We start from the raw sequence: 12,520 nt of genomic DNA on the forward strand, positions 1-12,520 counted from the left end.
AAAGGTATTATTGGCACTGTATATGGCATTAGTGACACCACTGCTGGAACACCATCCGGTTCTCATGTTCACACTTTAACAAGAATGTTTACAATTTGGAAAGGGTTCAGAAAAGAGCTACAAGAATGATTCGAGGTCTGAGAAACCTTCTTTATAATGAAAGACTAAATAGGATCAGTCTATTTAGTTTATTCAAAAGAAGATTAAGAGGTGACATGATCACAATCTATAGGGGAAGATTTCTGATGGTAGAGGGCTCTTTAATTAGCTGACAAAGGCATAACAAGATCCAATGACTGAAAGCTGAAGCTAGAGGAGGGAAAAAAATAAACTAGAAAAAAGGTGTAATTTTTTTTAAACAATGAGGGTAAATAACCAACTTACTTAGGGATGTTGTGGATTCTCTATCACAGAAAGGCCTTAGATTTGATATCTTTCTAAATTATATGCTGTAGCTCTATCAGAAGTTATGAGATTGATGCAGAAATTTCTTGGTGAAAGTCTATGACCTCGTGTAGTCTGTTGGGGGGAGTGGCTCCTCCCCCTCCAGGTCTGTGGGCAGCCAATCCGCCCCATTACGTCTCTGGGGGTCGCCTGACTTGGGGAATCAGCGGGGCAACGGGAGATGTGAGCTCAGGCCTGTACTCCGTCTGAGCTGCTAACAGTTGATTATCCCAGGCCCTTGATCAGGGTGGGGCAGTAGAGAGTCAGGGGAGCTGCAGTCAGTCAGCCTAGGCTCTGGTTCAGAGTGGGGCAGTAAACAAAGTCTCTCAGTTCCAACCTGTATTCAGGTGGGGCTGCAAACAAAGTTGGTTAACTCAGGCTTTCCTTCAGCTAGTCTGAGGGAAGGGGAAACTGTCACCCACCGCTTGGGTGGCAGGGAGGGACACAGGCCTTCCCACTCCACTGCGTCCCAGCCCAGGGCCCTAAGGGTGGCGGGAGTCTGCCACCACGTCAATGGGGATCCAAGCCACAACACACTGACTCACCCTCAGGCAATGTGGGATACTGCCGAATAATTCTGGAGGCCATTCACAGTGCATTGGATGGCCACAGTGGCGCCGCAGCACTGCAGTGGCAGCGCTGCACTCGCTATTCCTCTCGGAGAGGTGGAGTACATGCAGCGCTGCAACCAAGGAGATACAGCGCTGCAAATGCCTTGCCAGTGTGGACGGGGAATGAGTTACAGCGCTGGGGGCGGCTTTACAGCGCTGCAACTCGCAAGTGTAGCCAAGGCCATAGAGTCATTCTGCTGAGTCTAAACCAAGAGATTTATTTTTTGTTTTGTTTTTTAATTCCACCAGTGTGTGTGTTTATAGAAAAAGAAACATATGAGTGTTGTGAGGCTCACCATCTCAGTGCGCCCCCTCACAGCAAGACCTGGCATTGCAGCATTTTTACCTCAGTTTCCCTACAACAATCTTTGACCCACTGCCACCCTAGAGGTGACTTGACACTCCAACCAGGCCAGAATTCCCTGGAGAGAGAGATGCAGGCTGGCTTACCTGTAGAGGATTCTAGCAGTCTTGCTCAGGAAATTCCTCTTCCTCCTTTTAAGTCCCACACCCTGCACCAGTGGAATTGAGTAGAATAGGGGTTCTCAAACTGGGGTCAGGACCCTTCAGGGGGTCACAAGGTTATTACATGGGGGGTCATGAGATGTCAGCCTCCACCCCAAACCACACTTTGCCTCCAGCATTTATAATGGTGCTTAATATATAAACAAGTGTTTTTAATTTATAAGGAGGAGTCACACTCAGAGGCTTGCTATGTGAAAGGGGTCACCAGTACAATAGTTTGAGAAACAATGAAGTAGACTAACTCAACAGGGCTGACTGGCCCAAGACCTTCTATCCCTTAAAAGAGCAGGCCACTCTGTTACAGAGAGCCTTTTTACTTAAAATGAGAGAGGCCCAAACAAAGTGAGAGTTGGCAGAGAGCATAAAGGTGTGTGGACATTCAGCACTGAGTAGAAAAGGCTGCTCCATTATTTGTTAATGAAGTAAATTAGAGTCTCTGAAATAAACACACACAAAAAAAAAACTTTAGCTTCTAACTAAGAAAGAAAACACAGGTCAACCTAGTATCTAGTCACGGAGTAAAAACCCAGTATAACTATGCAGGCAGAAGAGTACCAAGAGATTAGTCAAGATCGGACTGCTTACCTTGTGGCCAAATGGCAATGCTACATTTGTGCAAAAATGTGTGTAAAGAGAACACTTAAGTTTTAACATTCTCCAACAGACAGCTTCTCACTTTGAGAAGATGACCTCTGTTACTGCATTTGTCTACTGACAGACACTTGAATTCAGCGGAACTACTCACATGTTTTAAAGCATTTGTGTGTTTGCAGAATCAGAGCCCAGAACTCCAGAATTTTATCCAAAATTCTCTGTGAAGGCAGACCCAAGCAGTCCCAACTTTGGGAGATCAAAAAACAGAGCAAAGCTAGAACAATGTTGAGCACTCTGAAAATCCCACCCAGAATATTTTTTTAAGTAATTTCTTGTTTATTTTTGCAAAATTCAAGAATAGTATTATTCTGCAAATAAAATAAAATAAATAATAAAACAATAATAATAATAGCACCTAGGAGCCCTAGTCATGGAACAAGACTAGGTTGTGTTAGCCACTATACAAGTACTGGACAAATGCTGTTTTTTCCCCTTCATCATTGCATTTCTAGTGTATGATCGGTTGCATTTTTAGTAAGTGGCTGTTATTCCTGTAATGTTTGGGGGAGGGATAGCTCAGTGATTTGAGCATTGGTATGCTAAACCCAGGGTTGTGAGTTCAATCCTTGAGGGGGCTATTTAGGGAACTGGGGTAAAAATCTGTCTGGGGATTGGTCCTGCTTTGAGCAAGGGGTTGGACTAGATGACCCCCTGAGGTCCCTTCCAACCCTGATATTCTATGAAATCACTACAGAAATCAAAATTCTCTTGTTTAAAGTATCCATTGCTTCACTTTGTGGGTAATAAAATCAGCTCCTTAAGTCAACATTTCAGATCCAAAGCTTCCTGGTGGTAATAAAACATCAATTATGGAAGCATGTATCCCCTCCCACACACCTGTTCAACTATTACCTGAACAGATATTCATTTTATTTTGGAGATCAACCATATTTCTTACCACTTTCTGTGATCACAATTTATATTGAAAATAAACCCTTCTTATTCTCCCCAGCATCTGCTCTACATTTCATGTAAAAATCTTCTTACCCAAGGAAATTGCTGATGCTGATAAAGCAGGAGAAATTAATCACATACCATTCCCTATGATGTCCAGTAAGCATTAATGTGATTACTTAGACAATAATTCAGCAAGGCACTTAGTGCGGGCTTAACTTTAAACACATCTCTATTTCAGAAAGCATTTAAGCAGGTGCTTAAATTTAATCAAATTAAGAGCTTTATTCTGGTGACAACCGATTAAGAGATGTTTGTAAAGCTTCTGCTATAGCTGGGAGTGAAATTTCCAAATCTGGATGCTATAATCTATATGCAGGTAACTTCAAAAGTAATTTACGCTGCTAAGAAGACTATAAATTACTATGGTTTGTGCTAGATGTGAGTAGCTGACAATTACAACTCCTATATTAAAACTGAAACAATTTCCCTCAGTCAGGGACATTACCAGGGTTCTGATATAAAACAGTACTAAATATAATACTACTAATAATAAATCTATTAAAACATTAACAGTGATATAAAGCAACTATCTTTATTATTTTTGTTTAACTGTAAATATGTCTTGACATCAGCACATTCCTAAATACACAATGTTAAATTAAATGAGGTTTTCAATGTTCCTTTCATGAGCTAACCACAAACATATATATAGATGCAAGCAGGGAACAGAGATAAGTCCTACAGAGGATGCATTACTAGCAACAAGCTAAACTGAGTTAGGCCTGGATCCAAAAAAGGTATTTAGACTCCTAACTGCCTTGGAAATCAGTGGAAGTTAGGAGCCTTACTTTTGAGGATCTGGGCCTTAATGTCTAATTCAGACTAAGGGAATGTTTTCTGATCAAAGCATTAAATGTTTGTATGTAAGCAAAAGACATCCATGAAAATATTTTGCCTCTCTTAAAGAATAATAATCAAATAGCTTGTTGTTAAACTATATAAAGCCATCCAGGATTAGTCAATAAGCAAATATTTCCAATGCACATTGGTTGTCGTATGGAGGCATTATCAGCAGCTCTGTAGTTAACCCTGTGTGCAGATTTTCACTTGAAGCAGTTTCAGATGTTATGGGAAGAAAACAAATGTTTGTTACAAACATACTGACTCCACAAACTCTGAATACAGATGTAGGTTGCAGCTTTCAAAGGAGCCTACAGGAGTCTTGTGCCCAAATCCCTCTGAATGCCAATGAGATTTGGTTGTCTAATACTTTTAGGCTCCTTCAAAACTCCCAGCCTTCATCTTTTGTAAAGTTGCTAGGAAGAGTTTTCAGCAGCACCAGCCAGGCGAAACCGAGAGGCCCCAATCTGAATACATTTCAAGCACCCAGCACAAACTGGGTATGGGTGAGTTACAACCCTTGGTGATGGGGTGAGGCCTTCCAGCTCCTCTCCCTGACTGGAAGATCGGGGGTCCCAACGTTGTGAGGAGCCCAGCGCCTCTCTGGGGCTTGTTCCGTCCCACACCAGACGGTGGAGCTGGAAGGCACCAGCACCGCCCACTGGAAATCTGCCTCCTGCAAAGGGGGTCAGGCTGGCGGGCTCCTCTCCCGCTGAGGGAGAAGGGGGTGCCCCGATCTCCTGGCTGCTACAAACAGGGGCCGGTGCAGTCACTGGGGGAGGCCGCCTGGTGTCTTTCGCCCCCACGCAGAAAAGCCCTCGGTGCCCGCTTTCCCCTGAGGGCGTCTCTCAGGGCGAGCCCCGCACAGGCGCCGGGCGGGCCGGTGTTACGCAGCAGAGCGGCGCAGGCCAAGCGGGGAGGGCGGAGGACGCTGGTTGCGGCGCCCGCTCTGCTCCGCCAGGGGGCGCCCAAGCCCAGGGGATCGGGAGCCGGCGAACCCCGCCCCCGGGCCCCGCTTCCCGCCGCGGCAGGAAGGAAGGACGAGCGGGCCTCGGCGCTGGTGCTGCCCGCGCGGACCCACAGTACGTGCCGCGGGCCCCGCTCCACGTGGGGTGCGGGCTGGGGGGAGCCCCCTGGGGCCGGGGTGAAAGCCCCCGTGGGGAAAGGGGGGCTGGCCCCAGGGCGAGGATCCAGACACCTGAGGCGGGTAGGGGGGGAGAGTTCCCAGCCGTGGCAGCCCATGTACCTGAGCCGCCGGGAAGAGGGGCTCCCCCGGACCCGCCCCGGGGTGGTGAGGCCGTGGGAAGAAAACAGAGAAATCCCTCTCTTCCCCCCACTGCCCTACCGCCTGGGAACTCAGCTGGTGACTGGGGGGGGACATCCCCTCCCCCAAACCATCCTGTGAACTGGGGTGAAGCGATGGCGTGGGGAGACCACCCACCCCTGTGTGAAGTGAGGGGGGGAAGGACCCCTAAGCAGGGGGTGTTTGGGTGAGGAAGAAAGAGAACCCATTCTCACCCCCAAATGATAACAGCGGCCCCCATGCTGGGCTCCCTGTCGCAAGGTGGCTGCCCCACCATTGTTCTGCAATTATTTTTATTACCGTAGCACTTTAGGAGCACTAGTCACATACCAGGGCCTAGCTGTGTTAAGTAGGGTTACCATACGTCCGGTTTTTCCCGGGCGTGTCCGGCTTTTCGGCAATCAAACCCCCGTCCGGGGGGAATTGCCAAAAGCCGAACATGTCCGGGAAAATGCTGACCGGGCACTTCCCCTCCCGCGGCTGCTCTGCTCCTCCCCTGACTCTTCGGCTCTGTTTAAGAGCCGAGCTGCCCGAGCGCTATGGGCTTCAGGCAGCCCCCTTGCCTCCAGACCCCAGCCGCCGGCCGGGCACTTCCCCTCCCGGGCTCCGGCGGCGCAGGGTCCGGAGGCATGGGGGCTGCCCGAAGCCGGTAGCGCTCAGGCAGCTCGGCTCTTAAACAGAGCCGAAGAGTCAGGGGAGGAGCAGAGCCTCCGGCCGTGGCGGCTCTGCTCCTCCCCTGACTCTTCGGCTCTGTTTAAGAGCCGAGTGCTACGGGCTTTGGGCAGCCCCCATACCTCCGGACCCTGTGCCACCGGAGCCCGGGAGGGGAAGTGCCCGGCCGGGGGCGCAGGGTCCGGAGGCATAGGGGCTGCCCGAAGCCCAAGCGCTACCGGCTTCACGGTTTGCCGGGCAGCCTCCAGACCCTGCGCCCCCGGCTGGGCACTTCCCCTCCCGGGCTCCAGCTGCGCTGGGGAAGCGCCGGCCGGGGGCGCAGGGTCTGGAGGCTGCCCGGCAAACGGTGAAGCCGGTAGCGCTTGGCAGCCCTTTCCGCGTGGGTGGGAGTGGGAGGGAGGAGGGAGCGGAGTCAGGGCAGGGAAGGGGCGGAGTTAGGGCGGGGCTGGGGGTGGGAAATTGCCGGGTCCAGGGCCCGTGGAGGGTCCTCTTTTTTTATTTGTTTAATATGGTAACCCTATGTTAGGTGCTGTGCAAACATAGAGCAAAAAAGATCGTTTAATACACCAAACAGCCATACTTAGTAAGCTTAAAACTGCTAGTAGTTGGTGGCACGCAACCCAGGATTCCTCATCGAATTTGGTCCGCTGGTTGGATCATTAGCTTCCCTGGCCAGAGCCGGGTACTGAGGGGCAGCACGACATGAATACTGATCCTTGCCCTCCGGTGCTAGGCACTGTACACAAACACACAATAGAAGACAGGCCTTGCTCCAATGAGCTTAAACTCTAAAAGACTACTCATTTCCTTCTCACTTGCACACTACTTCCTACCACTGACCTGCCAATGCCCCAAGGTAGGACAGAGACCCAAAATGAGGCATACCCGTGATAATTTATTGTTCATTATTACAGGTGTTGTTTTTTTTTTAAATGTAGTACAAATTGACCTTTCAGTTTTTCCAAATCCAAACATTTGGCCTATAAGCCACTCAAATGCACCAGGTATCCTGGATTTCAAAGCAACACCCTGTATTCTCAGATGCATATAGGACAGAGGTCCCCAAACTGTGGGGGCACCCCTCCAGGGGGCACGGAGAAACATTCAGGGAGGGTACCTGGGGCCTGAGCCAGCCCCAATGGGGGAGGGAGGGAGAGTGCTACCCAGCCCCGCTCCTGGCCACAGCCCCGCTCCACCTGCATGTGCACTGCTGGCCACAGCTCCACTCTCTGCCATGGCCCCTGCTCCCAACACTGCCCTGCTCTCAGCTGAGGCCCCAGCTGCAGCACTGGCCCCGCATCCAGCCCCCTGATCATGTCTCCGGGGGGGGGGGGGGGAGGGGAGGGGAGGAGAGAGTTTGGGAACCACTGTTATAGGAGTAGGGCCTTAGGCTCTTGGGACCTGGTGAACTGTGATTTTTATACATGCTACTGCATGGTCTGCATGAAGTTTTTGTACTGATTTAACTATTTCTGCGTGTGTTTGTGAGGCAAGGGGTTGATTTTCTACCAAAACAATTAAATGAGTACAGTCTCTAACCTGGGCACAGCTATACCATTATAACTTATTCCCGTTTCCTTACAGCAGTAAGCTGTACCTGCATAAGCACCTTTATACCAGTATAACTGTATGCATATTAGATGGGTCTGTATCGCTCTAACTATGTTGGCTGGATAACAGCCAGGTCCTAACTGAGGCCTGGTCTACACTACGAGTTTAGGTTGACTTTAGCAGGGTTAAATCGAATTAAGCCTGGACACATCCACACGACGAAGCCCTTTCTTTCGACTTAAAGGGCCCTTTAACCCAGTTTCTTTCCTCCACCTCTGACGAGGGGATTAGCGGTAAAATCGGCCTTTGCGGGTCGGATTTGGGGTAGTGTGGACGGAATTCGACGTTATTGGCCTCCGGGAGCTATCCCACAGTGCTTCATTGTGACCGCTCTGGACAGCACTCTCAACTCAGATGCACTGACCAGATCGACAGGAAAAGCCCCGTGAACGTTTGAATTTCATTTCCTGTTTGCCCAGCGTGGAGAGCACAGGTGACCACGCAGAGCTCATCAGCACAGTTAACCATGATGGAGTCCCAGGATCGCAAAAGAGCTCCAGCATGGACAGAACGGGAGGTACGGGATCTGCTCGCCATATGGGGAGATGAGTCAGTGCTAGCTGAACTCCATAGCAGTAAACGAAATGGCAAAATATTAGAAAAGGTCTCAAAAGCCATGAAGGACCGAGGCCATAACAGGGACACACAGCAGTGCCACATGAAAATTAAGGAGCTAAGGCAAGCCTACCACAAAGTCAGAGAGGCAAACGGAAGGTCTGGGGCCGACCCGCAAACATGCTGCTTCTACGCGGAGCTCCATGCCATTCTAGAGGGTGAAGCCACCACTACCCCAACCGTGTGCTTTGACTCCGTCAATGGAGAAACACGCAACAGGGAAGCGGGTTTGGGGGACGAGGAAGATGATGATGAAGACAGCTCACAGCAAGGAAGCGGAGAAACCGGTTTCCCCAACAGCCAGGATATGTTTATCACCCTGGACCTGGAACCAGTAACCCCCGAACTCACCCAAGGCGTGCCCCCAGACCCTGAGGGCACACAAGGGACCTCTGGTGAGTGTATCTTTGTAAATATCATACATGGTTTAAAAGCAAGCGTGTTTAATGATTAATGATTAATTTGCCCTGGCAATCGTGGCCAGTACAGCTACTGGAAAAGTCTGTTAACGTGTATGGGGATGGAGCAGAAATCCTCCAGGGACATCTCCAGAAAGCTCTCCTTCATTTACTCCCAAAGCCTTTGCAAAAGGTTTCTGGGGAGGGCTGCCTTATCCCGTCTGCCATGGTAGGACACTTTACCATGCCAGGCCAGTAGCACGTAGTCTGGAATCTTTGCATAACAAAGCATGGCAGCGTATGGTCCCGGTGTTTGCTGGCATGCAGACAACATCCATTCCTTATCTCTCTTTGTTATCCTCAGGAGAGTGATATCATTCATGGTCACCTGGTTGAAATGGGGTGATTTTAGTAAGGGGGCATTCAGAGGTGCCTGTTCCTGCTCGGCTGAACAGAAATGTTCCCTGCTGTTAGCCACGCAGTCAGGGGCGGGGGAGTGGTTAAGAGATCATCCCAGAGAATTGGGTGTGTGTGTGTGTGGGGGGAGAGGGTAGTTGGGTTTGTGCTGCATGTTAACCCGGAAACCCCAGCCCCTCCTTTTATATTGCAAACCCATTTTAAATGGCCAACCCAACGGGTCCTTGGTATGGGAAATGAGGGCACTACTGTTTGAAACCATTCCCACATGTTAAGAGGGTTAAAAAAGCCAAAAGACTGTGGCTTACCATGGCTGCCTGCAAGCCAAATTCTGTTGCCTGGCACCGCGTGAGTGATCTCTCACACCAAACTGGCAGGCCCTCAATATAAGAGGAAAAATGCGACCTTGTAACGAAAAGCACATGTACTGTGTAATGTGAACAGCAAAATTTAACGTGAAAGAGTATACCCATTGTTCTCTAAAATGTGTCTTTTTTAACCACCTCTCCCTTGTCCTCCACCAGCTGCAAATGTTTCTCCTTCGCAGAGGCTAGCAAAGATTAGAAGGAGAAAACGGCGGACTCGGGATGATATGTTCACGGAGCTCCCGATGTCCTCCCACGCTGAAAGAGCACAGCAGAATGCGTGGAGGCAGTCAATGTCAGACTACAGAAAAGCACAATATGAACGAGAGGAGAGGTGGCATGCTGAATCGCGGGATGAACAGAGCAAGTGGCGGGCTGAAGATGATAGGTGGTGTCAGCTTGCAGACAGAAGGCAAGAGTCGATGCTCTGGCTGCTGGAGCATCAAACTGATATGCTCCAGCGTATGGTTGAGCTGCAGGAAAGGCAGCAGGAGCAGAGACCGCCGCTACAGCCCCTGTGTAACCAACAGCCCTCCTCCCCAAGTCCCATTGCCTCCTCACCCAGACGTCCAAGAACACGGTGGGGGGGCCTCTGGCCACCCAGTCACTCCACCCCAGATGATTGCCCGAGCATCGGAAAGCTAGCCTTCAATAAGTGTTAAACTTTTAAAGTTTTAAACTGCAGTGTGTCCTTTTCCTTCCCTCCTCCCCCACCCCTCTCGGGCTACCTTGGCAATTATCCCCCTAGTTGTGTGATGAATTAATAAAGAATGCATGAATGTGAAGTAACAATGACTTTATTGCCTCTGCAAGTGGTGCTCGAAGGGGGGAAGGGAGGGTGGGGTGGTTGGTTTACAGGGAAGTAGAGTGAACTGGGTGCGGGGGCAGAGGGTTCATCAAGGAGAAACAAACAGAAGTTTCACACCATAGCCTGGCCAATCACAAAACTCATTTTCAAAGCTTCTCTGATGCGCACCACACCCTGATGTACTCTTCTAACCGCCCTGGTGTCTGGCTGCACGTAATCAACTGCCAGGCGATTTGCCTCAACCTCCCACCCCGCCATAAATGTCTCCCCCTTACTCTCACAGATATTGTGGAGCGCACAGCAAGCAGCAATAACAATGGGAATATTCTTTTCGCTGAGGTCTGAGCGAGTCAGTAAGCTGCGCCAGCGCGCTTTTAAACGTCCAAATGCACATTCCACCACCATTCAGCACTTGCTCAGCCTGTAGTTGAACGGGTCCTGACTACTGTCCAGGCTGCCTGTGTACGGCTTCATGAGCCATGGCATTAAGGGGTAGGCTGGGTCTCCAAGGATCACATTAGGCATTTCAACATCCCCAACGGTTATTTTCTGGTCCGGGAAGAAAGTCCTTTCCTCCAGCTTTCGAAACAGACCAGAGTGCCTGAAGATGCGAGCATCATGTACCTTTCCCAGCCATCCCATGTTGATGTTGGTGAAATGTCCCTTGTGATCCACCAGGGCTTGCAGCAGCATTGAAAAGTACCCCTTGCGGTTTATGTACTCGGTGGCTTGGTGCTCTGGTGACAAGATAGGGATATGGGTTCCGTCTATCGCCCCACCACAGTTTGGGAATCCCATTGCAGCAAAGCCATTCACTGTGGCCTGCACGTTTCCCAGAGTCACTACCCTTGATATCAGCAGGTCTTTGATTGCCCTGGCAACTTGGATCACAGCAGCCCCCACAGTAGATTTCAACTGTGAGGGCTGCTCTCATCCTGGTATTCTGGCGCTTCAGGGCAGGGGAAAGCGAGTCACAAAGTTCCATGAAAGTGCCCTTATGCATGCGAAAGTTTCGCAGCCACTGGGAATCGTCCCAGACCTGCAACACGATGCGGTCCCACCAGTCTGTGCTTGTTTCCCGGGTCCAGAATTGGCATTCCACGGCATGAGCCTGCTCCAGTAACACCATGATTTGCACATTGCTGGGGCCCGTACCTTGTGTGAGGGCTGGATCCATGTCAGTTTCCTCATCACTCTTGTCGCCGCACTGCAATCGCCTCATCGGCTGGTCCTGGTTTTGCTTTGGCATGTCCTGGCTCTGCATATACTCCAGGACAATGCACGTGGTGTTCATAGTGCTCATAATTGCCGCGGTGATCTGAGCGGGCTCCATGATCCCAGTGCTATGGCGTCTGGTCTGAAAAAAGACACGAAACTGACGGAGGGAGGGAGGGGCAACTGACGACATGGCGTACAGGTACAGGGAATTAAAATCAACGAAGGTGGCTGTGCATCAGGGAGAAACACAAACAACTGTCACACAGAATGGCCCCCCCCAAAGATTGAACGCAAAACCCTGGGTTTTTCATAGATTCATAGATTCTAGGACTGGAAGGGACCTCGAGAGGTCATCGAGTCCAGTCCCCTGCCCGCATGGCAGGACCAAATACTGTCTAGACCATCCCTGATAGACATTTATCTAACCTACTCTTAAATATCTCCAGAGAGGGAGATTCCACAACCTCCCTAGGCAATTTATTCCAGTGTTTAACCACCCTGACAGTTAGGAACTTTTTCCTAATGTCCAACCTAGACCTCCCTTGCTGCAGTTTAAACCCATTGCTTCTGGTTCTATCCTTAGAGGCTAAGGTGAACAAGTTTTCTCCCTCCTCCTTATGACACCCTTTTAAATACCTGAAAACTGCTATCATGTCCCCTCTCAGTCTTCTCTTTTCCAAACTAAACCCAATTCTTTCAGCCTTCCTTCATAGGTCATGTTCTCAAGCCCTTTAATCATTCTTGTTGCTCTTCTCTGGACCCTTTCCAATTTCTCCACATCTTTTTTAAAATGCGGTGCCCAGAACTGGACACAATACTCCAGCTGAGGCCTAACCAGAGCAGAGTAGAGCGGAAGAATGACTTCTCGTTTCTTGCTCACAACACACCTGTTAATACATCCCAGAATCATGTTTGCTTTTTTTGCAACAGCATCACACTGTTGACTCATATTTAGCTTGTGGTCCACTATAACCCCTAGATCCCTTTCTGCCATACTCCTTCCTAGACAGTCTCTTCCCATTCTGTATGTGTGAAACTGATTTTTCCTTCCTAAGTGGAGCACTTTGCATTTGTCTTTGTTA

General features: G+C 49.7%; 2 protein-coding genes across 2 annotated transcripts in view; both read left to right on the top strand.

Annotated features, from left to right (window-relative positions):
- Window positions 1-5,024: 5,024 nt before the first annotated feature.
- Window positions 5,025-12,520, top strand: part of GEMIN8 (gem nuclear organelle associated protein 8) — a 42,429-nt gene continuing 34,933 nt past the window's right edge. Inside the window, exon 1 of the mRNA XM_054007454.1 lies at window positions 5,025-5,113. The gene's annotated coding sequence lies outside the window, so the exon portion shown is untranslated. The remainder of the gene's footprint in view (window positions 5,114-12,520) is intronic.
- LOC128825210 (uncharacterized) lies at window positions 7,414-10,147 on the top strand. The gene is made up of 2 exons (XM_054007442.1): window positions 7,414-8,627; window positions 9,572-10,147. The coding sequence occupies exons 1-2, from the start codon at window positions 8,084-8,086 to the stop codon at window positions 10,072-10,074; spliced, it is 1,047 nt and encodes a 348-aa protein (XP_053863417.1). The 5' UTR covers window positions 7,414-8,083; the 3' UTR covers window positions 10,075-10,147.

The sequence above is a fragment of the Malaclemys terrapin genome, chromosome 1 (genome assembly GCF_027887155.1).
Source record: "Malaclemys terrapin pileata isolate rMalTer1 chromosome 1, rMalTer1.hap1, whole genome shotgun sequence".
Lineage (NCBI taxonomy): Eukaryota > Metazoa > Chordata > Testudines > Emydidae > Malaclemys > Malaclemys terrapin.

Bases quoted from the DNA above. Each gene is read 5' to 3' on its own strand.
- LOC128825210 (XM_054007442.1), top strand. From the start codon at position 8,084: ATGATGGAGTCCCAGGATCGCAAAAGAGCTCCAGCATGGACAGAACGG. The intron at 8,628-9,571 runs GTGAGTGTATCT...GTCCTCCACCAG, and splicing joins GGGCACACAAGGGACCTCTG to CTGCAAATGTTTCTCCTTCG.